This window comes from Myxine glutinosa, chromosome 2, assembly GCF_964187855.1.
Source record: "Myxine glutinosa chromosome 2, kmMyxGlut1.1, whole genome shotgun sequence".
In the NCBI taxonomy this organism is placed as follows: domain Eukaryota; kingdom Metazoa; phylum Chordata; class Myxini; order Myxiniformes; family Myxinidae; genus Myxine; species Myxine glutinosa.
This window is the reverse complement of record NC_136262.1, coordinates 5,922,831-5,950,599: the sequence shown is the minus strand read 5'-3', so window position 1 is coordinate 5,950,599 and position 27,769 is coordinate 5,922,831. Positions and strand designations below refer to the sequence as shown.

Here is a 27,769-nt window from a genome sequence, read left to right as displayed (position 1 = left end):
CTCCATCCATTGTTGAGAAAGCAGAAGCAGCATGTCCAGAGTAGAGTGACCAGGTCTGAAACCAAATTGATGATCAGAGATCAAGCCATTGGAGAAGAGGAAAGATTTAATATCTGAAGCAATGATGGATTCCATGACTTTGCTGATAATTGGGAGAAGGCTGATTGGTCTGTAGTTGCTGGGATCTGTTTTTGCACCTTTTTTGTGCAAAGCGGTGATGTTGGCTGATTTCCAAGCAGATGGCAGATGACCTTGAGCAAAAGAGAGGGTGAAGAGAACAGAAAGAGGGAGTGAAAGAGCAGAAGAACATGATTTTAGGACCCGTGGGCTGATGCCATCAGGACCAGTTGCAGAATCAGAGTCGAGGGTTGACAGAAACTTTTCCACCTTGTCAGGAGGAAAGGACACAGAGTCCAGGAGCAGCTGGGTACGACTGGGTACGGTGGGTACAGAGAGGGATGGGTTTGGGACACAAGATTTAGAGGCAAACACAGAGTTGAGGCATTCAGCTTTTTCACGTGCGGAGTCAGCCGTTAAGCCGTTTGAGGTGAGGGAGGGGATGGAGGGGGAACAAACACCAGAAACAGATTTGACCAGACGCCACCAGGATTTGGAAGAGGGAGACAGATAAGAGAGTTCGGTCTTGAGAATGGTGAGATGTTGTTTCCTGGCTCTCCTGAGGGTGGACACACACTTGTTTCGGGCTTTGTGAAAGGAAATGAGATTTCCTTCCGTTGGATTTGCTTTCCAGGAGACGAAAGCAAGTTGTTTCAGGGCAACAGCCTCACCACAAGATTCCGTGTACCATGGACGGGAGGAAGGGTATGACAACTGAAGACGAGATGGTATAAATCTGTGCATGAGAGAGAGCAATTTACTTTGAAAGAATTCCCAGGATGAGTTGATGTCAGAGGCGGTAGAGATGGGAGACCAGTCCAGATGATTGATGGCTGCTTGAAGACCGTGCCAGTTGGCCTGAGTGAAATGCCAGACTCGTCGACGCTGAGGAGGCTCTCTGAGAATGGTCAGAGAGATGTCCACTTTGACAAGCACATGATCAGATGAGCCGATTGGAGCAGAAGAAGAGCAGCAGACATTTTCAGGGAAGTTTGTCATAACCAAATCCAGAAGAGAAGATGCTCCGTTGACTGAGATCCGGGTCGGGAAATTGACAGATTGTGTCAGTCCCAGTGAGTCGCAGAAGTCCTTTGCTGAAGAGCCATGGCTGGTGAGAGAGGTACCCACACCCAGCCAACTGGCATGGTGACAATTGAAATCACCACATATGAGGAAGAGAGAGTTGGGATGGGTAGATAGAAGTTGGTCCATATTATCAGACAGTGAGATGTAGATGGAGTCATCGCTGATTGGTGGACGGTACAACACACATATGAACAAAAGGTGGGAGCGAAGGGGAAGCCGTAGCCAAAGGTATTCCTGGGGGTGAGGTGGAGAGAGGGCAGTGGAGGGCGAGTGAGGAAGAGAGTTTTTTATAAAGATAGCAACCCCACCTCCAGGACGAGGCTCAGGTCTATCATACCGGAGGAGGGAGTAACCTGGGAGAGATACCAAGGCATCAGAGACATCATGAAGGAGGAAAGTTTCTGTTAAGCAGATCACATCTGCTTTGTCAGAAGCAACCTGTATGGAGAGGTCAGTCAAGTTTGAGCGAAGGCCCCGGATGTTTGAGGTCCATACCGTTAATGAAGAGGAAGGGGGAGCATCGGGTCCAGAACAGGGGGGGGGGGGGGGTAGGGTAAGATGTGGAAGAGGAGGAAGAGGTAGGGAGAGCTGTTGAAGGTGTGTCAGAGATTTCAGAATAGCTTGGAGAAAGGGAAGAATGGGGCAGACAAAAGGTTTGATGGAGATTGGGTGTGGCACAGTGAGGTGTTATTTGAGGAGGGGGAAGAGCAAGGCAGGAGGTTTGGGGAGATGAAGGTGAAAGTTGGAAGGAGGAAGAAGCAGGGAGGATGCTTTGAGGAGGAGGGGTGAGAGGGGAGTCTAGGAGGGGAGGAGCGAGGGAGAGTCTCGGAGGGGAGGGGTGTGGGGGGAGTTTAGGAGGGAGGGGAGGGAAGGGGCAAGGGGGGAGATTTGAAAGGGATGGGTGATGGGGAGGATTTGGAGGGGAGGGGTGAGATTGGATTTTGAAAAGTGTACGATTCATGGGAAACGAACATTTTTTGCAAAATGAGTTTGAGACCTTCGAGTCAAAAATACGTTTGAGGACACTGGAGGAGGGATGGAGTTCTGGATAGTTTATGGAATGTAGAAAGGAGGAACTGTAAGAGATGGTATTATATATATTTTTTGGAATGAATAGATTTGGTGAGCAAGACGAAAGCATCCTTTTGTAGGAAAAGAAGAAAAGGGTGTTATAATATATGAGAGAAAATAGTTGTTCAGGGGAGAGATTATACATTTCTAACCGCGTGATCGCGAACGAAGAACGAACGAACAAAAAGAACAACAAATAAACGAATAAGACCTGGGAAGGAAATATTTTTTTGGGTTTTTTTTTTTTTTTTTTTTTGTGAGTACAGATATTAAACAAGGAGGTACGGGGTGAACGACTGGTACGAAACAGAGAACGAAAATAATTTCAGCGCATTCGACGAATCGCTGAGAGAAAAACAAACCACAAGGTCTGAGACGGTACGGTAGTCTAAGCCTACGAGTACTAGGCCGCAGAATACTCGATACCATTAACCGACGATTGTGTATACATGAACGAAAAATTAGCACCGAAAATTTTCCAAAAGATACGCTGTAGGTACATACACCGAAAGATAGATACAGTCTCGACAAAAACACAATTGAGAAATATCACTTAGCTTCGAAAGCGTGAGCACATGGACAGCTTCGAGAGCTGTAATAATAATTTGATTCCTTGGAAATAATTTGAAAATAATTCGAGAGCTGTAATAATTTGAGCTGTAATAATAATAACATCTTCATAGAGTGGGACACACATTGTATTTATATTCACCTCTTTTATTATTCTTGTTTTCCAGTTTCGCCATCGAAGTGACAACCAGGTTAACAATAGGCAGTCTCAAGTACTCATCAATAACAAGTAAGTTTACATTGACCCTTCAGATAGTCAAACCTGGTCCTTACGATTTGTGTGATTTTTCAACTGTGCTTTTTTCATACTTAGTATGTATATACAGGGCCTTCAGAAAGTATTCACACCCCTTGACTTTTTTCACATTTTGTTGTTACAGCCTGCATTTAAAATGGATTACATTGACATTTTTTTGTCATTGATCTACACATAATACCCCTTAATGTTAAAGTGGAATTTTTCCACACACACGCCAATCCAAATGTATTTAAAATGAAAAGCTGACATATCTTGAGTCAGTAAGTATTCAACCCCTTTGCTATGACACTCCAAATTGAGCTCAGGTGCATACATTTTCCTTTGATCATCCTTGAGATGTCTCTACTTGATTGGAGTTTAGCTTTCTTTTCCACCTGTGGCCATTTCAATTGATTGGACATGATTTAAAAAGAAACACACCTTTCTATATAAGGTCACATAGTTGAGAGAGCATGTCAGAGCAGAAACTCTACCATGAGGTCCAAGGAACTGTCCGTGGAACTCTATGATAGAATTGTGGGGATGCATAGATCAGGGGAAGGGTATAAAACAATTTCTAGAGTGTTAAAAGTTCCCAAGAGCACAGTGAGCTCCAACTTTAGGAAATGTAAAGAATATGGAACTACCCAGACTCTTTCTACAGCTGGTCATCCGAGGAAACTGACCAACTGGGCAAGAAGGACCTTGGTCAGGGAAGTGACCAAGAACCCAATGACCAGTCTGACAGAACTACAGAGTTCCTTGGCTGAGTTGGGAGAACCTGCCGGAAGGACAACATTCTCTGTAGCCCTTCACAAATCTAGGCTTTATGGGAGAGTAGCCAGATGGAAGCCACTCCTGAGAAAAAGGCACATGACAGCACACCTGGAGTGTGCAAAAACGCACGAGAAGGACTCTGCGAGCATGAGGCAACATATTCTGTTGTCTGATGAGATGAAAATTGAACTCTTTGGCCTGAATGCAAAACACTACTTCTGTCGGAAACAGAGCATAGCTCATCACCCATCGAACACCATCACTACCGTGAAGCATTGTGGTTGCAGCATCATGCTATGGGGATGATTTTCAGCGGCAGGGACTGGGAGACTTTAAAAAAAAATTGTGTTGGAGGCTCCAGGCACACTGTATAGCCCTCATTGAGGCCAGGCCTTAAACAAAAGAGAAGAAAAGTGTATGATGTTTGTTTGCAAGAAAGAGAGATTGAAGGTAGCCTGGTAGCTGTCTTTAGTTTGAGTGAGAAAGTAAGACTAGCAATCCTGGCACGGAGAGTGTAAGATGGTTCCGGGCACCACTTTAACTCTCCTAAGTCAGGATGGTAGTACCACTCTGGACAGTTGCTGTCTCCAACCTACTACCTATAAATTGACCTGTAAGGTCAATATACCTATAAATTGACCTGTTAGGATAGAGGGAACAATGAATGGAACCAAATACAGACAAATCCTTGAGGAGAACCTGCTTCAGAGTGCAAAAGACCTTGCACTGCGGCAAAGATTTACAGATTTACAAATCCCAGTGTGCGTTTCCTTTCTGTATTATATATATATCTATATATATATATAACACAGTTTGTGTGTGTGTGTGTGTGTGTGTGTGTGTGTGTAATGTTACCGATAGACTCCTAAACGGAGAGGCTCACGCACTTGATATTTGGCACAGACATGGCCATTGAGCCTGGGAAGAACATGGCCGACCTAAAAATTTATTTCATAATATTTTTTTACCATATTTTTACCTCAGCGCATTTCAGCGAGGAATATTATGACCGGAATCTGACCGGTGGCAGAGCAGCGCGCTGATTCGCTCAGAGCGATCACATGATGTTCCTTGCCGCCATTAACCCAGTTACGCGTTCGCACGTATTTCAGAGCGATTGCGTTTTTTCACATTTCAGCGAGGAACATTGCCATTCACACCACATAGGTTTTTTTTTCTTTCATCTTTAGATCCATATTTTTTTTCAGCGAGGAATATTATCAGCGAGTAGGGACCCCTTCCCCTTCCTACGAAATTCATCCTGACTTCGCCCCTAGGAGGGTAGAGGGGTATCTGTAGGTAACGGGGACCTTTATTTGGCGAAGATTGGGCAAAAATTGACCGAGTTATTCAAAATATGGAGTTATATAAAATTGAGTTTTTAAGGCTGAAACGCAGTGACGTCACCACGGCACGACTTTCGATTCTGAGGAGATTTTGTTTCATTGTGCACGCCTTCATTTTATTTCCAAATTAGAATCTGTTTCAATTTCTGCCGCAAACATGACATCCGTGCATCGAGTGCGGTATTTTATTTGGTAAAAATCGGTCGATTTGAAGTGGTGAAAATAAAATGCGATCGTGGAAAGTCGTAGCGAGGGGCCATTTTGAATCGGTTTTCGATTACTACACCGGGTTACTTGTGGGGGATAGGAAATTTATTTCATAATATTTTTTTACCATATTTTTACCTCAGCGCATTTCAGCGAGGAATATTATGCACGGAATCTGACCGGTGGCAGAGCAGCGCGCTGATTCGCTCCGAGCGATCACGTGATGTTCCTTGCCGCCATTAACTCAGTTACGCGTTCGCACGTATTTCAGAGCGAAAAGCGATTGCGTTTTTTCACATTTCAGCGAGGAACATTGCCATTCACACCACATAGGTTTTTTTTTCTTTCATCTTTAGATCCATATTTTTTTTCAGCGAGGAATATTATACACGGAATCTGAATCGGTGGCAGAGCAGCGCGCTCATTCGCTCATTCGCGCTCATTGATGACGATCACGATCATGTGATGACGTGATCACGAATGATGTTCGTGACGCGATCACGTGATGTTCCTTCCCGCCATAAACTCACAGCAAGTAGCATAGATTTTAGCATGATTAGCATTTAGCATGATTTAGCATGATTTAGCATAGATAGTAGCATGTTTCACATAGATTTTTTTACAGCGAGGAATATTATACACGGATTCTGACCGGTGGCAGAGCAGCGCGCTGATTCGCTCAGAGTGATCACGTGATGTTCCATGCCCGCCGCCAGTTGGCTTCGCTTTTCACGGAGTATGAGCGTTCTATATATTTTCAATTCAGTGCACCGACTCGCTCACGTACTTGATTTGTGGCATAGACATGGCCATTGGGCCTTCACGGTGTAATTTGTGCGAGGCTTTTGTCCGAGTGAGCTTGAGTCGAGAGGGCGAATGTACAGGTTGGGAATGTACGGGTCTCCCTTCCCCCACCCAGCAACGCCGGTACTGGAGGGCGTCACAGGATCGGTGAGTCTCCAAAATCCGCTTCGTGCTGTTGCGAAGATTCAGGACGATGTTGCGATTGTTGTGCTGCTCTCCGACCATGAGAACTGCAACGTCATTGTTGACTGGCCCTCCCCCTTCCCCCTCCCCCCTCCCCTCCCCCTCCCCTCCCCCTCCCTACCCCCTCCACCCTACACCTCCGCTTCTCCCCTCCCCCTCCTCCTCCCTTTTCCCCCTCCCCCTCCCTTTTCCCCCTCCCCCTCCCTTTTCCCCCTCCCCATTCCCCCCCTCCCCGTCCCCTCCCCCTCCCCTCCCCCTTCCCCCTTCCCCCTCCTCCCCCCTCCCCTCCCCTCCCCTCCCCCTCCCCCTCCCCCTCCCCCCCCCTCTTTCCCCTCCCCCTCCCCCTCCCCCACTCCTCTCCTCTCCCATCCCACCCCCTCCCCCCCTCTCCTCCCCTTCCCCGCTCCCCCTCCCCCTCCCCCTCCCCCCTCTTCTCCCTCACGTTTATACACGGAATGCCGGGTACTTCCCCCCCTCTTCTCCCCTCCCCCCCTCTCTTCCCCTCCCCCCTCTCCTCCCTTCCCCCCCTCTCCTCCCCTCCCCCCCGTTCCCCTCCCCTCCTCTTCCCCCTCCCCTCCCCCACCCGGCAATGCCGGGTACTTCTGCTAGTATATATATATATATATATATATATATATATATATATATATATATATATATATATATATATATATATATATATATATACATACATACACATACACATACATACACACACAGTATGTACATACAGGTACTGTTGGGGTAAAAAAAAATTTTTTTTTAATGATTTTCCTTTTTGTGGGATTCTTTTGTATCTTTGTGACCACCACAGTTGCTCACCAGTTGTTGCAAACTTCCTGGAGTGATTGATTAATTTGTAAGTTGATCATTTGGTGAAGTACTGCCCTTTGTTGGTAACCAATTGGGTGCTTGTTATGTCAGCTTTTGGGACCTGCCCGTGATGAGATTTTTGAGGTTAAATCGTGTCCACGAGTGTGAGTGTCTTGTCGAGTATTAACCACCGTTTATGAAATAACAAAACCTCTGTAGCCATTGTTAATGTAATAACCGTAATACTCATATCACTTACACAAATAAACCATCCGGATGTGCTGTCTAGAGGTAAAGTATTGCAGTTTTATAGATTGTGCGTTTTAAAGGTAAAAATCTTGTTTGTTGGTTCACTCACACGCTGTCGATGTAACATTCCATTGGAATTTGGTTTTCTGTGGCATGAGCTCCAAAGCAAAGTTACTGTTGTGCGAATTAATATCGACAAATACCCTTTCAGGTGCAGAGTTTAATTATTGTCCTTACAAGAAACTGAAAATGCATTGGTTTTTCAACTTGTGTATTAAACTGGAGGCACCTGGCAGCGTTTTTTTTACTAAGTTTACAAAATGGGAAAAAGGTAAATTAAAATTTATAACATTTTGAAGCACTTGCCTTTTCACAAAGTGCTGCTCTGTGTGTGTGTCTGTCTGTCTGTCTGTCCATTTCTCTGTCTGCATGTCTCTCTCTCTCTCTCTGTCTCTGTCTCTGTCTCTCTCTCTCTCTCTCTCGCCCCCCTGCAGGCCGTTTGTGTTGGGAGTGGCGTCATGGCTGCTGTGAGCAACTGTTCTGTGTTGTGGTGAGTCCTTTGTGTGATTTTCTCCTCTCCTGCCGTCCCCTACCTCTCCTTTTCCATCCTGTGTGCTTTAGCGTTTTGTTTTCATCAGTTCTACACCTTTGTCTTCGAGAGAGAGAGGATTGGGAGCGGGCCCATTTTGGGTGCGGCCTACAGGCTTTGACGGCGCTTTGTAAGCCTTTTTCTGTGCTTATAATGCACGTTTGTCATTTATTTTAGTTCGATTTATTTAGGTTTGGCACCTTCTTGTCCGGTTCTGACAAGTGGGGGGCGTTAATTTGCTGGTATGGCGAATGCACGCTCTCGGTTAGAGGCGTTCGATTGTCTAACGAGTAAGCATGCATTTGTGTGTGTTCCACCAGAAGGAGTCCTCACTGAGGATGTGGTACTGGCAGTGGGGAAAACAATCGGGTGCGAACATGTCCGAGCTGCCTCACGAATGAATCAAAAAGTTGTTATTTTCGTGTCCGAAGAAAACTTTGTTTACGACGTCGTGAGTGCAGGTTTAACCACAGAGGGTGGTGTTTTTATGTTAGCGTCCCCCATGGATACTCCAGCGATGAAAATCGTCGTATCAAACGTACCACCATTTATATCAAACGACAAACTGATGTCAGTCCTTTCTTGTTATGGAACAGCTGTGTCGAGAATGTCCATGATCCCTCTGAAGAGCCGAGACGAGAGGATAAAACATGTTATGAGTTTCCGTCGCCAAGTTTACATGGTACTTCCCGATCGTGGTGACGACACAGGGTTAAATATTTCATTTAAAGTAAAATCCGACGATCGGGAGTATCAAATGTACGCCTCGTCAGCCTCACTAACGTGCTTTCACTGTGGAGCCTTTGGTCACGTTAAACGTTTCTGTCCCAAGGTTTCGTGTTCAAAATGTGGGGAAAATGGTCACGTAGACACCGATTGTAAAAAGGATAAGAATACTCGTGTTCTTATTCAACCGACTGGAGTTAATCCTGTGAGTTTACCGGTTCCTGCGGTTCCCTCCTGCAGTGAGACGAACAATAGCAGCATCGATGTGCATGTCCCGAGTCTTGATAACGATCGTACTTCACTTCCTGTTACAGAAACCGAAGCGACCCCAACTCGCACAACCTTTGCTGCGATTCCCTCATGTAGTGAAGGAATGGAGGAGGATCCTATTATTGGTTCTAAAAAACGAAGGGCGTCGGTTGCTAATTTTTCTACCAGTAATCCAAAAAAGGTGGTATTGGAGAAGGCCAGTGTAGCTGAACACACACCTCAATGTGTTCCTCATGCTTCCATCGGGTTTGGAAAACAGGATAGTGAATCGGGTGCTGCAATTGAGGATAATATGTCTGAAAGTTTGTGTACCAACTCTGTGGATGCAAATTGCTATATGGGTGAAATAAGTTGCAACGCTGAATACGTTGATAAACCCTCGAACGAACCGTTACGATCATTGACATTAGTCACTGTGAACGAGCAGACAGTGACTGACTCATCCCTCCACAGTGCTGCTCTACCGATGCAGATTCAAAACTGTGTTACCGAGTCGCTCATTGATTCGGTAGATTGTGCTCCACAAGAGGATGAAACCGAGGCTTCAACTTCTGACGAGCACAAATATCACCATGGCATCGTGGATCGCACAGTGGAGCTCTCCAGCGAATCCCCAGAGATACTGACAATTCCCATAGTGACCACGGAGGCCGACATCCTCGATCCTGGAGGGACCTTGTCAGACTTGTCAGAATCTGATGAGGATGACGAGGTGCCCGAGTTGTCTCAGTCTCAGTTGAGTCAGCCAATGATATCTCCTCAACTCGTACTCTCTTTTCTGAATGAAACCTATAGACAGCGAAATGTAGTTATCAGGGATACATTTCCTGATTTAGGTTCATTTATTCAATCAGCAAAGGAAATAACAAGAAAAGGCAAAGAATTTCCACTAACAAGGTCACAATTTCACCGACTCAGGAAAATTATTACAAAAGCCGGTCTTGAGATTTCGCAACACCCAATCAAGCCTTTTGATAAGGAATGAAGCAAATTACCTTTGGCACCTTGAACATTAACGGTGGAGGTGCAAACCCCAACCGCCAAGCTCAAGTGCAAAGTTTGTTTCGGCGCAAAAATGTCGATGTACTTTTACTGCAGGAAACGCACATCACCCAAAACGTAGGATATGATTGGTGTCGCGTTTTTGGGGGACAGTGCTTTTTTAGCAACCTGTCTTCCTTTTCGGCAGGTGTTGCTTTCTTACTTCGACCAGGGCTAGTACCTGAGTCAATCCTCTTCCAGGAGATTGTTAAAGGCCGATTCAGCTCTCTTGAACTGGTGGTTAATAATTTCCATTTCACATTATTCAATGTGTACGCACCAAGTGAGAGTACAGAACGGAAAGCTTTCTTTGCGTCTGTGATTAATCACCTGCAGACAGTTGATCTAAACCAATGTGTGTGTATCGGGGGTGATTTCAACTGTACCTTTGAACCTGTAATGGACAGGAACTCGGCAGAACCTCATCCCAAATCATGTATTGATTTATCCCTTTTCCTTTCTCGGGTTGGTTTGCTAGATGTATGGAGGGTACTTTTCCCCAATGAACCGCCTCAGTTTACCTGGAGCCGCATCACCAGAGGAAGAGTGTCCTTTGCGAGACTCGACCGATGGTATATAAACTCACCTTTTAGAAACGCTATAGACTCTCCGGATTATTTTCCGTCAGTATTCTCAGACCATCATTTAGTAACCATGGGGTTTCATTTTCCTCAGTCAATAAATAAAAGTGCATACTGGAAATTTAATACCAGTCTTCTAGAAGATGATCTATTTAAAGAAGCCTTCCAAGTTTTCTGGGCTAATCAAATCCAAAGAAAGCCCTCTTTTTCTTCAGTTAATCTTTGGTGGGACAATACGAAAGCCCTTCGGGTGTTTTGTCAACAGTTTAGAGCAAACATTACAAATGTTAAGAATGTAACAATGACTTGTTTGGAAGCTGACATTGTACAGCTCGAAGGTAAACTTGCTAAAAATAATAATGCAAGAAACTTCCAGTTATTACGAGAAAAGAAGACTCAGTTGAGAGAGTTAATCCAGGAGAAAGCAGCAGGGTTGTTGCTCAGACTAAGGGTTAAGAACGTAAAGGTTTTAGATACCCCTAGTAAAGCTTTTTTTCGTCTGGATTCTGTCAGTAAAGCACCCAAGAACATTTTTTCTGTAATTAATCCTGGCGGAGCTGTTGTTGTAAATCCCAGAGACAGACGGTTATGTGTTCAAGATTTCTTTTCCAAACTGTTTTCAAAACAGGTTGTTTGTGATGAAACAATGAGACTTTTAACCTCTCACCTATCCTCGTTAACTGAGCCCAGCGGCTGGATATGGACTCGCCAATTACGCTCGAGGAGTTAACGCAAGCCCTGGCTGGAATGGACTCGGGAAGAGCCCCTGGAATCGATGGACTGCCAGCTGAATTTTATGTGGAATTTTGGGAACTATTAGGTCCAGAACTGATGCATGTTCTTGAATCATCACTGACTCATGGAGAATTGCTTTTAAGTTTGAGAAGAGCGGTGATGTCCCTTCTTCCAAAGGCTGGAGATTTGCGACACATGAAGAATTGGAGACCTGTTTCTCGACTATGCACTGATTATAAAATCCTTTCAAAAGTTCTGGCGAATCGAGTTAAAAAGGTAATTTGCGATTTGGTTCACCCTGATCAGAGTTATTGTATCCCAGGTAGATCTATGTATGATAACATATTTTTCATTAGAGATCTGATAGATGGCAACTGTGTGCAGAATGGCTTTGGTATAATTTTGCTTCATTTAGAAAAGGCTTTTGATAGCATCGATCATGTCTTTTTGAATCACGTGCTTGAACCTGTGGATTTGGAGCTATTTTCAGAACTTATATTGCTTTATTGTCGAACAATATATTCAGTTTAGTTCAGGTGAACAATGAGCTTTTTTCTCCCATACAGGTTCAAAGGGGGGTAAGGCAAGGTTGCCCTGTCTCCGGCTTACTGTTCGCCCTTGTAATGGAATCACTTCTCGTGTTACTAAGGAATAACGTTTCTGGAATGAGTATATCTCCTGAACATCCTCCAGTTGTCGTATCGGCATATGCTGATGATGTTGCAGTCATTGTTAAAAACAATAACGACATTGCAGCTCTTGCTAAGTGCCTACATTTGTTTGGTTTAGCTTCCTCGTTGAAGTGCAACTGGGAAAAGAGCAAAGCGTTATGGGTTCCCTCTGTCAGGGACAGTGCATCTAGAATAGCGCAAGGCCCGCCAATACACCTTCCTGCAAGTTTAAAGTGGGTGGATGAAGGTGTTCGCTATCTTGGAGTGTTTCTTGGATCCCCACAGTACGGCCAGAAAAACTGGGAAGGTGTTGCTGAACGCGTAAAAAAGAGATTGAGTAGATGGAGGAGAGCCCTGCCTCACCTTTCGTATAAGGGCCGAGTTTTGGTAGTCAAGAACCTAGTCGCCTCCTTCTTGTGGCACAGATTAATCTGCCTGCAACCACCAGAAGGCTTGGTGAAGGAAGTGCAAAGGCAACTGTTGGAGTTCTTTTGGGGAGGGCATCACTGGTTACGGCCAAACGTTGTATGCTGTCCATTGGCCGAGGGTGGCCAGAGTATGGTCGACATCAGGAGCCGTATAATGGCCTTTCGGCTATGCTCTGTGCAAAAACTTTTGGCGAAAGAGCAATTACCAAACCATGTTTTGGCCACCTACATTTTGCGGCAAGCTGGCGGGCTGGGATATGGCCGCGAATGTTTCTTGGTCCTGCTTCAACAAGTTGACATCTCCTCTTCCTGTTTTTTATCAGAGTGTGTTGAATGCTTGGCAGAACCTCACAGTGTGCCGTCAAGAAGACAACTACGACATCCATATGTTTGCACAAGAGCCTTTGTTTTGCAATCGGCTTTTCCCAAACATGCCCAAAAGTAGGGACCTCTGCCAGCATTTCCTAATTGCCGGCATCACAAAAGTATGGCACCTCCGGCAAGTTTCAGGTTGCGGGTGGAAATGAGCTCAAGAAGTAGCCGAGCCAGCACGAATTCGGTCTGAAAGAGTGACTGCAAAAGTGTTGAGAGAGGTGATACGAATAGGGGTACAGCTGAGAGTATGCTGGTCCCACGAGCTCAAACCATTGCACGATGAGTGGGTTTTTCCTGGGTTACTGGTGCACTTCAAGTTGGAAGACTTACCCCCGGTTAGCATGGGGTTAAGCCCCTTTCAAGAGACTAGCAGTAAAGAGCTATACAAGTCATGTGTCAAGTTACTGCTGGGGATACGCCGCTAAATGGAGTAATCCGGTGGAAGAGACTGTTGCCTGTGGGACCCCCCTCTGAACCTGTATGGAACTCCATGTATAGCAAGCTCGTAAGTAAAAGATCTGGTGATCTCCAATGGAGACTGATCCACTGGATAGTCCCCTCCAATAAGTTAATCAACCATTTCTCTCCTACATCCACATGTTGCCCGTTCTGCATATGTACGGAGGACGTGTTCCACGCCTTCAGTAATTGTGTGACATTGGTTCCTTTGTTTCGGTGGTTTAATCTTGTGGCACACAGAATGAATGTTGTTTTCTCGTTGCGTTCTTTTATTTTCGGCTTTAATGCCAAGTCAAGCAAGGAAAACATGTTAATGAGGTTTCTTGTCGCAACAGCCAAGCTGACAATATATCTCTCAAGAAGGGAGAAATTGAACGGTAAACCTGTGGGGGAATGCAATGTTATGTTGTTTTTCAATGCCCTCGTGTCAGCAATAATTAAACTCGAGTTTTGTTTCTATAAGGATTTTTTTATTTTTGTTTGTGTACTGAATCGAGGCTCGTGAAAGAGCTGACATTTACTTCACAAACAAATCAACCAGACAAACAAAATATATAAAAAGAGGGAGCAGAAGACAAGAGAATGGGAAGCACACAAACACTTGAGAGCACACAACATTTAAGAGCAGGGAGATGTGTGGAAGGGAGAGGGCTTGCGGGGAGGAGGCGTGGGAAGGGGGGAAGGGGGGAAGGGGGGTGGGAGAAGTATAAAACACAAGGACACCAAGGACTTCCAGGACAGAAGTTGGTATTTCAAAAAGTGGAATTGGGGTGAAATTATCGGGGATAGAAAAGATCAAGGTTTTGGATGGGGGAAGATAAGAGATGGTGGTGAACAGCTGTTTTAAAGACCTGGAGGGTGGAGTGGGATTGAAGAGAGTGAGGGAGTTTGTTCCAGAGGCGAGAGAAAAGAGGAATGAAGGAGTGAAGGTGAGCAGAGAGTCTTGATTTTGGCAGTTTAACCATAAGAGGGTTGCAGGCAGATCTTGTGTGACCTGAAGGAATATTGGGGGGACAGAGCACAGAGAGAGCTGGGGGGGCAAGGCCAGAAAGGAGTCGGTAGAAGACGGATGCAAACAATCCTGATGAATTCACCAATACTTGGTGTCATGAAGGGTTGTGTGAGGTTCGTGAGAACCAACTGGTAATATTTTTGTAGTTTTTTTTGTAGGTTGTATAAAGTTAATGGTTTCTTTTGGCAAATTGTGTGCCGTGATACTTCTGGAACCTTTTCGTTTCATTGCTTTTTCATGTATTTATGGTTGGTGTAAAGATATAAATATATAATTTTTTTTGTATTATTTTGATAATAAAAGGACTTCAAAAGTCAAAAGTCTCTCTATCTCTCTCGCCCCCTGCAGGCCGTTTGTGTTGGCCGTGGCATCATGGCGGCTGTGAGCATATGCTCTGTGTTGTAGTAAGTCCATTGTGAGATTTCCTCCTCTCCTGCCCTCCCCTGCCCCCCCTCACTCTCCTTTTCCATCCTGTGTACTTTGGCATTTTGTTTTCATCCTTTCTACACCTTTGTCTTCGAGAGAGAGTGGATTGAGAGCGGACCCATTTTGGGTGCGGCCTACCGGCTTCGACGACGCTTTGTAAGCCTTTTTGTGCTTATAATGCACGTTTATTATTTATTCTAGTTTGATTTATTTCGGTTTGGTACCTACTTGTCCGGTTCGGACAAGTGGGGGGTGTTAATTCGCTGGGATGGCGAATACACGCTCTCGGTTAGAGGCGTTCGACAACTTAACAAGGAAGCATGCATTTGTGTGTGTTCCACCCGAAGGAACTTCCACCGAGGAAATTGTTTTGTCGGTGGGGAAAATAATCGGTTGTGAGAATGTACGAGCAGCGTCGATAATGAATCAAAAAGTTGTTGTATTTGTGTCCGATGAAAAATTCGTTCACGATGTTGTTAGTGCGGGATTAACCACAGACAGGTCTCTTTGTCTTGGCGTCGCCTATGGACACTCTGTCGATGAGGGTCGTCATATCTAATGTAACCCCATTTATAACCTGCAACCAGCTGATGTCCGTTTTGTCGCGATACGGAACAGTGGTGTCGAAAATCACAATGATTCCGCTCCGGTCTCAGGATGAACGTGTGAAACACGTGATGAGCTTCAGACGGCAGGTGTATATGGTGCTTCCGGATCGAGGCGATGACACGGGGTTAAACATCACGTTCAAGGTAAAGGTGAACAACCATGTGTACCAGATGTATGCGTCATCGGCCTCATTAACATGTTTTCATTGCGGAGCTTTTGGCCATGTGAAAAGGTTTTGTCCGAAGGTATCGTGTGTAAGGTGCGGTGAAGCAGGTCATAGTGACGCTGATTGTAAAAGAGATAACACCCCGGTCTCTAATGTACGAAACAAGGTAAACCGAAATACCCGAACGATTCCTACCACCGCTCCCTCGCACACGAGGGGTAGGGATAATACTCCTGTTCGTGTTAGTGAAAACGACAACACCGCTGATTCGGTCAATAATGAAATAATCCCGGATAACCCACCTGTTGTTGCAGGTGCTATGTGCAGTGAGGAGATGGAAGAAGATCCCATTGTGGTGACAAAAAAACGAAGAGCACCTGGTGCTTGGAACTCCAACATTACTTTGAAAAAGGTAGTGTTGGATAAAGACAGTGTGGGTGAAGATGCCCTGAAACGTCTTTCTCAGGTGTCCACAAGCTGTATTGACACCAGGGAGAAGGAACCTGAATTAATTAATTCTAAAACATTATCGGGCAGCACCGAAAACTTGGGAGAAAAAGTAGATGGCGAGACTAAAGATGATGGTGAGCTCATTAGTGAGCCGCCACCTTCACTACCTGCTGAGACTGAGCGGAATGGGAATGTTTCAGCCCCAAGCTCCTCTTTACCAATGATCTAAATCCAAAGATCTAAATCTGGGGTGGGGAACCTCCGGCCTCCGGGCCGTATCCGGCCCGCGAGACCGTTTGTTCTGGCCCGCGAGGCAATTCATCTATCTATAATTCCAGTAATCTCTCCTTTTCAAGGTTTTAAATTAATCGGACAAAGGGTAACCAAGTTATGGCCAAAAACTATTCAACCAATCAGAGAGGAGCGAGCTTTCACGTGTTGTAACAGTCAACGAATGCCGAACGTGGCGAGCACACGCTGCCTCGGACGGCACATTTGAGAACTTATTCATTTATTTGACGTTGGCAAAATATGTTGGCGCTAACAGAATAATTGCCATCAAATTAAAACTAATTTGCGATTAATCGTAACTGCGATATGCGACCTTCCGGACAGTCAAGTGAGTTCCGGACAGTCGTAACTGCGATATGCGACCTTCCGGACAGTCAAGTGATCGCGTGATCTCATGTCATCATTTCATTCAGTATATGCAAGCATGGTGACTTACAAGAAAAGAAAGGTAGATGCGGAATGTCGCGCTTTCCAAGAGAAATGGGCAAACGATTATTTCTTTGTGGAAGTAAAAGGCAAGCCAGTATGCCTAGTTTGTCGGGAAGCGCTCTCGGTGATGAAAAAGGCCAACCTCGAGTGTCATTAAAGCTCGAAACATGCTAAACTGGACGAGTTGAAAGGACAAATGCGCTTGGATAAAGTTAACGTTCTTCGGCTGAGTTTTGGTGCTCAACAAGCAGTCTTCATAAGACCACAATCTGACCGAGACAACACTACGCATGCTAGTTTTGTGGTGAGTGAGCTAATCCCTAAGAAGCTGATGCCGCATTCGGAAGGAGAATTTGTGAAGGAGTGCCTTGTTGCCGCTGCAGAGCTGCTCGCACCGGACAAAGTAAAATTGTTCCAAAGTGTCAGTTTGTCTCGAAGAACTGTCTCAGATCGGATTACTGACATGGCACAATATATTGAGAAAACACTGAAGGACACCGCAAGAGATTTCCAGTTTTTCTATCTGGCCTGCGATGAGACAACGGACATAACAAACACTGCCCAACTAGCCATTTTTGTGCGGGGGATTACAGCTGAGTTTGATACGAGGGAGGAGTTGCTGTCTTTGCAAGCCATGCATGGCATCACCAAAGGTGAGGATTTGTTTGAGCAAGTTGTTTTGGCTATGAACAAATTCGAACTGCAGTTTGACAAGTTAAGTGGCCTGGCCACGGATGGAGCCCCAGCCATGGTTGGCGCGCAAAAGGGATTGACTGCATTGTTCAAAAAAGAAATGAGTCGTCTCAGTCTCGATCCAAGTGAGTTAGTTGTATGCCACTGTATCATACACCAAGAGAATCTGTGTGCACAGTCCCTGAAGCTCAACAATGTGATGACAACTGTCGTTTCCACCATAAACGTCATCAAAAGCAGAGGGCTGAACAGCCGCCAGTTCAAGGAGCTACTGAGTGAACTAGAGTGAGAGTACGGAGATCTGGTTTACCACTGTGAGGTGAGGTGGCTGAGTCGCGGAAATATGCTCACACGGTTTTACTCACTGAGAGAAGAAGTGAAACAGTTCATGGAGATGAAGGGGAAACCTGTAATGGAACTCAGTGATAGCAAGCGGCTGTGTGATTTGGGCTTCATGGTGGACATTACCAAGTACCTGTCAGAGCTGAACGTCAAGCTCAAAGGTCCCAACCAGCTTCTCAGCTCTCTGCAATCACATGTGAAATCATTTGAAGCTAAACTAAAGCTGTGGCAAGTGCAACTGGAAAGGGGAAACACTATCCACTTTCCCACTCTGCAAGAACAAAAGCCTGCTATGACATCTGAATATGCTGCTGAGTGTGCAAAACTCCTCCAGGCATTTGGAGAGAGGTTCCAGGACATGAAAAGTAAACAAAGGGAACTGAACATATTTGCCACGCCGTTTAATGTGGAACCAGCTGATGTGCCTGACAACCTACAACACGAAATCATTGAGCTGCAAAGCAATGACGAGCTCAAAGCTAGGTACAACAACCTCCCTTTGCTCGAGTTCTACAAACTGTATGTACGTGCTGAGGATTTTCCCATTCTGAGGAGACATGCACTGAAGTTTGCATCACTGTTTGGGACGACCTACAGCTGTGAGCAGTTCTTTTCAAAACTGACTCTTGCAAAGACTCGGTTCCGCTCAAGACTGACTGACCCAAACCTGCAAAACCAGCTGCGAGTAGCATCATCATCACTACCACCTGACACCAAACGCCTCACCAAAGAGAAACAGTTCCAGCCATCGCATTAGGTGAGTCCTTTATATGTATTCAATAATTTAGCATGGCCCTCGAAGGATGTTCTAAAAATCGAAATGGCCCTTGACAGGAAAAAGGTTCCCCACCCCTGATCTAAATCATGATACTGGTTCGTCAACGGAGCCAGTGAACATCTCCGCACAGGAGTGTGAAGCCGAGATTTCAGCTCCTGCTGAATGTCCCGGGTACCAGAGTGAAGATGACTCTACCATAGAACATTCCAGCAAATCTTCGGACTTGGCTGGAATCAAAATGGGGACTGTGCAGACTGATATATGTGACCCAGGCGGAGCTGTTTCTGATTTGTCAGAATCAGAGGATGAAGTTGAGATGACTGAGTTGTCTCAATCTTCATCGTATCAGACATCCATAGCCCCTCAACTTATTATTTCTTTTCTGAATGACACCTACCGACAGCGAAATGTGATTGTAAAAGATCATTTTCCTGATTTAATTTTATTCATCCAGGCTGCAAAGGACATAATTAGGAGGCCGGATGAATTTCATTCAACAAGGTCGCTGTTTCATCGGCTTAGAAAGGCTGTTACAAAAGCAGGGACGCGAGATTTCCCAACAACCACTCACGCCTTTTGATAATCCATGAAAAAAAATCACCTTTGGAACCTTAAATATGAACGGCGGAGGTGCAAACCAAAACCGCCAGGTTCAGGTGAAAAGTTTATTTGAGCGCAAGAAAATTGATGTACTCTTACTCCAGGAAACCCATATAATTCAAAATGTGGAGTACGACTGTTGTCGCCTCTTTAAAGGACAATGTTTTTTTAGTAACATGTCTTCTTCTTCTGCTGGTGTAGCCTTTTTACTCAGACCAGGCCTAGTAGCTGAGTCATGCCTCTTCCAGGAGGTGATTAAAGGCCGGTTTTATTTCATTGGAACTGGTCATTAATAATTTTCGGTTTACACTATTCAACGTTTATGCACCAAGTGAGAGTGTGGAATGAAGAGCTTTCTTTTCATCTTTAATTCGACACATGCAGTCGATAGATCTCAATAATTGTATTTGCATGGGGAGTGACTTTAATTGCACCTTTAAACCCAGTATAAACCGAAATACAGCAGAACCTCATCCCGAAGGTAGTACTGATTTGTTAAACTATTTTTCGGCAGTGGGTGTGCTAGATGCATGGAGACTGCATTACCCCAACAAATCTGAGTATACGTACTTGGGGACGATGTGCCAATGGGAGAATGACCTTCGCTAGACCTGACCGTTGGTACATAAACTCACAGTTCAAGAATGCGGTTATCTCTCCAAATCATTTTCCATCTTTGTTTTCTGATCATCATTTAGTTACCATGGGCCTCTTTTTCCCTCAACCCTTACGCAAAAGTGCATACTGGAAATTCAATACCAGTCTTCTCAAAGATGCTTTGTTTAAAGACGCCTTCCGTGCTTTTTGGGTCATCCAACTTTCAAAAAAGCCCTCTTTCTCTTCTTTCGCATTATGGTGGGATAACACCAAAAGCTCAGATTAGAGTGTTTTGTCAGCAGTTTGTTTCAAATGAAACTGACGTAAAAAATATAACAATGGCTTGTTTAGAAGCTGATATTATACGGTTAGAGTGTAAACTGGCTAAAGATAATAACAGAAGAGACCACAGGTTATTGGTTGAAAAGAAGGCTCAACTGAGAGAGCTGATTCAGGAGAAAGCAGCAGGCCTGTTAATCAGATTAAGAATAAACAATTTAAAGGTATCAGACACCCCTAGTAAATCTTTCTTCCAAATGGATTTTGTCAATAAGTCACCAAAAACCCTTTTCTCTGTGCAAGACTTTAGGGGAAACATGGTTGCCAACCCTGGAGATGTAAGGTTGTGCATTAGAGAGTTTTTTTCAAAAGTTTATGCAAAACAAAATGTTTGTGAGCAAACCATGGAATTTTTAACTTCTCACCTTTCATCCCTAACTGAGCCTCAGTGCCTGGGCCTGGATTCAACAATTACTTTGCCTGAGCTAATGCAGGCCCTAAGTGAAATGGACTCTGGGAAAGCTCCTGGGATTGACGGCCTACAGGCAGAATTTTTCTTGGCTTTTTGGGACCTTTTGGGCCCTGAATTTATTGAATGTCCTGGAATCATCCTTGGTGCTTGGAGAACTCCCACTAAGCTTCAGAAGAGCAGTGGTGTCGCTGATTCCAAAGACTGGGGATCTACGACAGATAAAGAATTGGCGGCCGGTCTCGTTATTATGTAAGAACTACAAAATATTGTCAAAAGTGTTGGCCAGTCGGTTGAAGACGGTAATCGGTGATCTAGTCCACCATGATCAGAATTACTGCACCCCAAACAGATCTATTTATGATAATATTTTTTTGATCAGAGATTTAATGGAATGTGATTGCTTGGAAAAAGATTTTGGGATAATATTCCTCGATTTGGAAAGGGCTTTTGATAGTCCGATGATAGTCCGATCCACAAACATGTTTGTGGATCATGTTTTTTTGTATCGTGTGCTAGAAGCATGTGGCTTTGGTGTCAATTTTAGGGCCTACGTGACTTTGTTGTACAACAATATATTTAGTTTTTTTTTAATAAATAACGAACTCAGCTCTCCGGTACAGGTTCAAAGAGGGGTGAGACAAGGATGCCCGGTTTCTGGGTTATTATTTTCCTTGGTAATGGAATCACTCCTAATTTTATTTAGGAAAAATATTTCAGGAGTGACTGTATCCCTTGGGAGTCCTTCAGTAGTGGTATCGGCTTATGCAGATGATGTCTGTGTGGTTGTTAAGAAGGAGAGTGATATCCCAGCACTTGTTGAATGTTTAAATCTTTTTTGCCTCACTTTTTCTTTCAAGTGTAACTGGGACAAGAGTAAGGCCTTATGGATTCCCTGTCTCAAGAACATTCCACCTGGAAGAGTGCTGGTACCACTTGTGCATCTACCAACAAAGTTAAAATGGGTGGAAGGAGGATTCAAATACCTTGGGGTTTTCCTGGGATCTCCACATTACGTCCTAAAAAATTGGGACGGGATTGTTGAGCATGTCAAAAAAAGACTGGGACTGTGGAAACGAGCTCTGCCCCACCTTTCCTACAGAGGCAGGGTTCTAGTGGTTAATAATTTGGTGGCTTCTTCCCTGTGGCATAGGTTTATCTGCCTTCAGCCGCCGGAGGCACTACTAAAGGCAGTGCAGAGGCTACTGTTGGATTTTTTTTGGAGTGGTCACCATTGGTTACTACCAAATGTCATATGTAGCCCCTTGTCTGAAGGTGGCCAGGGACTGATCGACATAAAAAGTCGTATCATGGCTTTTCGGCTGTGCACCATAAAGCAGTTGCTGTACAAGGAAAGACTGCCAAGCCGACTTCTGGCCTATCACGTGCTGCGAAAAGCAAGCGGGCTCGGATACGGCCTTGAACTTTTCTTAGTCCAACTCCAACATGTCGACACATCTCATCTACCATCATTCATCTACCAGCCTTCTGAATGCCTGGCAAAGCCGTTCGACTAGTCGCCAGCAAGAAACCTATGCTACAAACATGTTTGTGGAAGAACCCCTTTTTTACAACCCGCTTTTTCCTGCAATTCCAAGAAGCCGAGACTTTTATCAACACTTTATTACAGCAGGCATAATCAAAGTGTTGGACCTCCGCCATGATTCTGGTTGGGGGTGGAAGTCGGTGCAAGAGATAGCTGATATGACTGGAATATGGTCAAACAGAATAATCGGAAGAGTCCTAAAGGAAATAGTAAAGAAAAGCTTCCAACTTAGACTAAGATGGACCCAGGAAGTTTTGGTGACATCCATTGATTGTACCAATAAACCAGGAAATTGCCAGTCTAGTCACGGAGACTTGCCCCTAATTAGTGAGGGACAAAACATTTTTCAGAAATGCAGTAGTAAAGACCTGTATCGTTTATGTACTTCAGTTCTGCTTGGGAACTCACCGTTAAATGGAGTGGCCAGGTGGAAAGGGCTAATGCCGGAAGGACTCCCATCTGAGCCTGCATGGGAATCAATATACAGTAAGCTGGTAAGCAAAAGGACAGGTGATCTCCAGTGGCGAATGATACACTGGATCATTCCGTCTAATAAATTAGTGAGTCATTTCACGCCCACATCTACGTGTTTCCCGTTCTGTGTTTACACAGAGGATGTGTTCCATGCATACGTTGATTGTGCAAGGCTTGTGCCTTTATTTCAATGGCTGAATTACATGGCTGGAAAAATGAAGATCACTTTTTCTCTGCGATCATTTATTTTTGGTTTCAATGATATGAAAGAACATGTACATATGTTGTTTTTGTTTTTAGTGGCCACGGCGAAAATGGCAATTTATTTATCGAGGAAGGAAAAACTGAAAGGAAAGCCGATTGGGCAATGTGATGTCTTGTTCTTTTCTAATGCCTTGATGTCTGCAAGACTCGAACTTGAATTTTGTGTTTCTGAAAGAAAGAAATGTATTGATGAGTTTATGAACATTTGGTGTTTTGATGGGATCTGCATGGTGCAGGAGAATAAATTGATGATATATTTGTAGGTTTGTTTGGATTGAATCAGTGTATGGTCGGTTTTTCTGTTGTTGTTTTTCTTTTCTAGTTCATTGTACTGTTGTGAATTCCTTTCCTTTCCTGTCATTATCTTTTTTTTCTTTTCTGTGTTTTTGATTATTGTGCCTGTATTGAATAGTATCTTCACCGACTGGCTTGTATTTTTATATTTTTGTAATAAAAAGTCTAAAAAGTCAAAAAGTCTCTCTCTCTCTTCTTTCTTATCTCTTATCTCTTCTCCCTTCTCTCTCTCTCTCTCTCTCTCTCTCTCTCTCTCTCTCTCTCTCTCTCTCTCTCTCTCTCTCTCTCTCTCTCTCTCTCTCTCGATGGTTGTCTGCCAGCGCTGTTTCTGGAAAAATTGGCTTGCGTTCAATTAGAATAGTGAGCAGGGTCATAAAGATTGTATCCCAGACTTTTTTAGATTTAAACATTGGGTGGAATGGGGTAAATGAAGAAGTAGACTTTCGTTTAACCTTCCCTGAACTCTCAGTCACTGCCCAGGAACAACATGGTGTGTTTTCCTCTCACAGCGAAGAATCCAGTGTGTTCCACATCATGGGAAAAAGGGCAATGTATAGAATTTGTCTAGAGGTGTGCTTACCGGGCTGTGCAGCACCCTTAAGGAACAAGTGGAAAGAGTCTTTACCTGCAGGAGCATTTCTCACTCCAAATTGGGATGAAATGTACAGGAGTCCTACTGTTGGACGTACAGGAGACCTAAATTGGAGACTGGTCCATCACGCCCTGGCCACACAGGTGTTAGTTCAGAAGTTTAACCCTGCTGTGTCTAATTTATGTCCTTTTTGTGGTAATGTTGAACATTTGTATCATGCGTTTATTGAGTGCAAGAGATTGTCATCTCTGTTTCTGTATCTGAGCCGAATCTTTTGTAAATTCAAAATAGTTTTTTCTGTTACAATCTTTGTTTATGGACTTGCATGTAATACTAGGAAAAACTCTGTGATTTTTCTTTTGAATTTTTTGCTAGGAATTGCTAAGCTTGCAATTTATAAAACCAGAAAAGCCAGATTAGGTAGTGGAAAAAATGAAAATGCACTTTTTTGTTTCATCGGGATGGTGTCAGCACGTATAAAGCTCGAACATGCTTATCATGTAAACATGGGGAACCTTCTTGTGTTTGAAGAGTTATGGGGCATGGGGGGTGTTTTGTGCAAATGCATTGGGAATGAGGTTGTGATTTGTATGTGAAGTGGAGTTGGAATACTTTGGTTTTATACTTTTATAATAAAAGGACAAAAAGTCTCTCTCTCTCTCTCTCTCTCTCTCTCTCTCTCTCTCTCTCTCCTCTCTCTCTCGCTCTCACTCACTCTCTGTGTGTTGTCGCATAGTATCCTCGTGTCACATAGTCACAACATCCAAGGACAAACATAGAAAGTTAAGGGTTCCATTTGCCAGTTTCACATGAAATATGCTGAAATATTGATGCTAATGCTGTAGTTAAATATTAATGCGCTCCCTTTTCCTTTGGATTGCTTGTGACGAGATGTTTGTCCTCTTTTGCTGGCACTGCAAATTGAGCGGTCAAATAAGCGGGCATTGGATTTGTAACCTTCTCCTTCAATTTGGAACGACGCTGACAGTATGTCGGTCATTTGGTGAGGTTGTCATTTCTAATCTCGCACCTCTATCGCTTTGCACAGAGTTCAAAAGGAAAAATGGATGAATGTGCGTGTTGGGGACATAATCAAGATGGAGGACAACCAATTTGTCGCGGTAATCTTTTCCTTTTCCCTGGTCTGGTGGCGTGCCCTACTCGTGCGAGGTCGTACCTTGTCCTGTCACTTCTTCACACAAGGCAGCCCAGTGGGCATTAAAAGCTCCCTGCATTTGTTTCCCACAGGCAGACTTGCTACTGCTCTCTAGTAGTGAGCCACATGGTTTGTGCTACATTGAAACGGCAGAGCTCGATGGGTACGTAGTTCTATGTTTGCAAATTATCCATTCCTGATGAGTCGCCTCGCATCACTCCTACCCACTTTATACCAGTCCCCACAATGCTGTTTGAGCCTTAAAATTCTGACACTTGCGATGTTTTACCTACAGCGAGACAAATCTGAAGGCTCGGCAGGCTCTTCCCATCACCTCTGAACTCGGGGACAACATTTGTCTGCTTGCACAATTTAACGGTAAAACGCATTTGTTTGCCATCATTAAGAGCGGTGTGTTCAGTGTCTGAGCATGGCTGGACTCGTCATAGCGGCGCCAGATCATCAAAATGTGTTATTGATATGTTAACCTCTGTCTTCTCACAAGATATTTTTTATTTGGAAGTTTCATGAAGTTGACTCGATTCCCTCTTTATTTATTTATTTAGCTTGAAAAAAAAAGAATTGGCAATTTTGTTTTTCCCTCCACTGTGAGGGACATGATGTCTGAAACGTTTCTTGGCTCGGCCTATTTCAGCCAAGCATGAATTTTTAAAACTTTCTCATTCACTTTGTCCCAATACAGCGACTAAGAGCTTTTATAATGCAGTGCCCTTCAAATGACGACGTTTTCATTTCACGGACACTTGCTTCATGTCTGCTTTATTTATTTATTTTATTTTTAAACAACCATGTTTGCATTTTATCAGCATTTTCTTATTTTTATCACTTTTGTTCATCGTTTGTTTCCCTTAAATACCCAAGTTTAACTGTTATAGTGATTGATGGTCACCATTACAAGTAAAAACTTGTACAATCCATTCATTCATTCATTCCAATTATAATGTTTCAAATTGAGAATAATTTGATTGGCCTTCCTATATAATGTGAAGGATGCAAGTTTATATCAATTCGTACAGAAAGTCATGTTACAGAATAGAAACGTAACGTAAAACTAAGGTATCACTTCTGCCCCTCTCCCCATTGTCACCTTTCTTTTGTCCTATATAAACATTGTCAAATCTAGTTTTATGAATCATGTGACCGAACCACATCAGTTTGTTGTACATGCAGCAAACTCAACGTCAAGCACTTAAATATGAATAGGAGCAATCTATTTATTACATATGCACAATGGCAGAGTTTTGTGCCGCCTCCCCCAATGTCATATGCCACCTACAAGTCCTCCCTCCATTCACGTTTTTACTTTGCTAGGCAGCAGGTGACAAATTCCGTATCCCTAGGGCACAAAATGATGGTCACGGGTGGATAATGCCGCTACCTTTACTCGTGGGTTGACTCGATGAGTTACAGGAGCCACATTGTTGTCATCGACTTTGGTTTATTTATTGGACATCTTTGTTGTATCTTCGGTGGGAACGCATGTGGTATGCTATACGTGGTCACGTGGTATACAATCTAGCAAACTAGAGGGTACCTTTTGGTTGGCCATCGAAAAATGGTGGTTTGGGAGAGGTTGCGTCACTCGAGCCCGATTCAGAATCCACCCGAACTGTCAGAAATCAACAATTATTTTGAAATTTTTACCTTTCTCTTGAAATGTTTGGACTGTATCCCAACAGTAGTTTGTGACGTGTAACACAAGGTTTTTATTTCTCTCAAAGTTTATCGTCAAACAGGATTTATTTAATTATTCATTTGACGTCTCGTGAGTGTAATTGCTCTCCCCTCTAACGTAAAGGCCTTCAGTGAGCTGTGTAATGTACATACCTGAGTGCAAATAATTTTTCAAAGAATCAAATAATATCTGACTATCTCTACAAGGAAGCATCTTTTACGCAATGTCACCTCCATGAGGGTCTCCCCACCCCTTGCTTCTCCGCAATGTCACCGCAATGTCACCTCCATGAGGGTCTCCCCACCCCTTGCATTGTGTCCGTGAAACGATGGTTTTGGTCTTATTGTTTGGTCATAACAGCAGCATGGAATTTGTGCTTGTTGTTGTAGCTGCATTATCAAAACTTGGTGGGCAGGTTGGGTTTGTGACGAGGCCAAATTGATTCGATTTTGGTGAAGATCCGATTCCGGATCTGGATACGAGTATTATTTAATTTTATGAGTGATTCTTCACCATTGAGAGACGGAGCCAAAAATGATGGCATGATATTTTCTCTTGTATATGGCATGATATTTCAAAAAGTTATGGATGGTTTATGAGAAAATTTAGTGGATGGGTTGGTTAGGTGACACCAACCCGATTAGATCCAGATCCGGCCTATCAATGGGATACAAAACGTAAAGACTTCACCTGATGGTGGTATGTGCTGTACCGAGTGTTATTGTCGTTAGCGGATGCAACTGCTCCCTTGATGAAGACTGAATGATTCTGTTCTCATCAGAGTGCTGCATGCTCAAAAGCCAAAACATTCTTCTTGAAAACAAAGACTTCTTGAAAGTCTGAAGTTAATCATTTGCATTGGGAAAGAGTTCAACTCGATGGTTGTTGCTTCTTCCAGGCGAGGTCGTGTGTGAACCACCCAACAACAAGCTCGATCGTTTTGCTGGCTCGCTGCACTGGAATGGGGACAGCCTCCCCCTCGACAACGAGAGCATGCTCCTCCGAGGATGTGTTTTGCGTAACACCGATTGGTGCTTTGGCCTCGTTCTGTTTGCAGGTGGGGTTGTTAATCGTGCTTTTGTTTGCTTTGATGAAACAAAATGAACTTTCTTGTGCTCCTGCAATAGTTTACAATGCGTACATGTGCTATTAAACATACATGTTAAAACTGTTGGAATTTGACTGGGAGCAGGATGGCCAACTTGATGAGAGAATGTGGCTTGGCTTGACGAACACGCTTCTCAAACTCCATTTTAGAGGAGCTTTTCCA

At 44.0% G+C, this 27,769-nt stretch overlaps 1 protein-coding gene across 3 annotated transcripts in view; it reads left to right on the top strand.

Annotated features, from left to right (window-relative positions):
• Nucleotides 1-27,769, top strand: part of LOC137422079 (phospholipid-transporting ATPase ID) — a 266,687-nt gene that overhangs the window by 120,062 nt on the left and 118,856 nt on the right. For 2 of the 3 annotated variants that reach the window (XM_078772922.1, XM_078772921.1), the window contains 5 exons: nt 3,012-3,073; nt 24,696-24,768; nt 24,896-24,966; nt 25,099-25,181; nt 27,398-27,556. In XM_078772922.1, the coding sequence (XP_078629048.1) occupies nt 3,012-3,073; nt 24,696-24,768; nt 24,896-24,966; nt 25,099-25,181; nt 27,398-27,556 (448 nt within the window). Of the gene's footprint in view, nt 1-3,011; nt 3,074-7,964; nt 8,012-24,695; nt 24,769-24,895; nt 24,967-25,098; nt 25,182-27,397; nt 27,557-27,769 lie in introns of those variants that run through there. The other variant, XM_078772923.1, reaches the window with a different exon arrangement.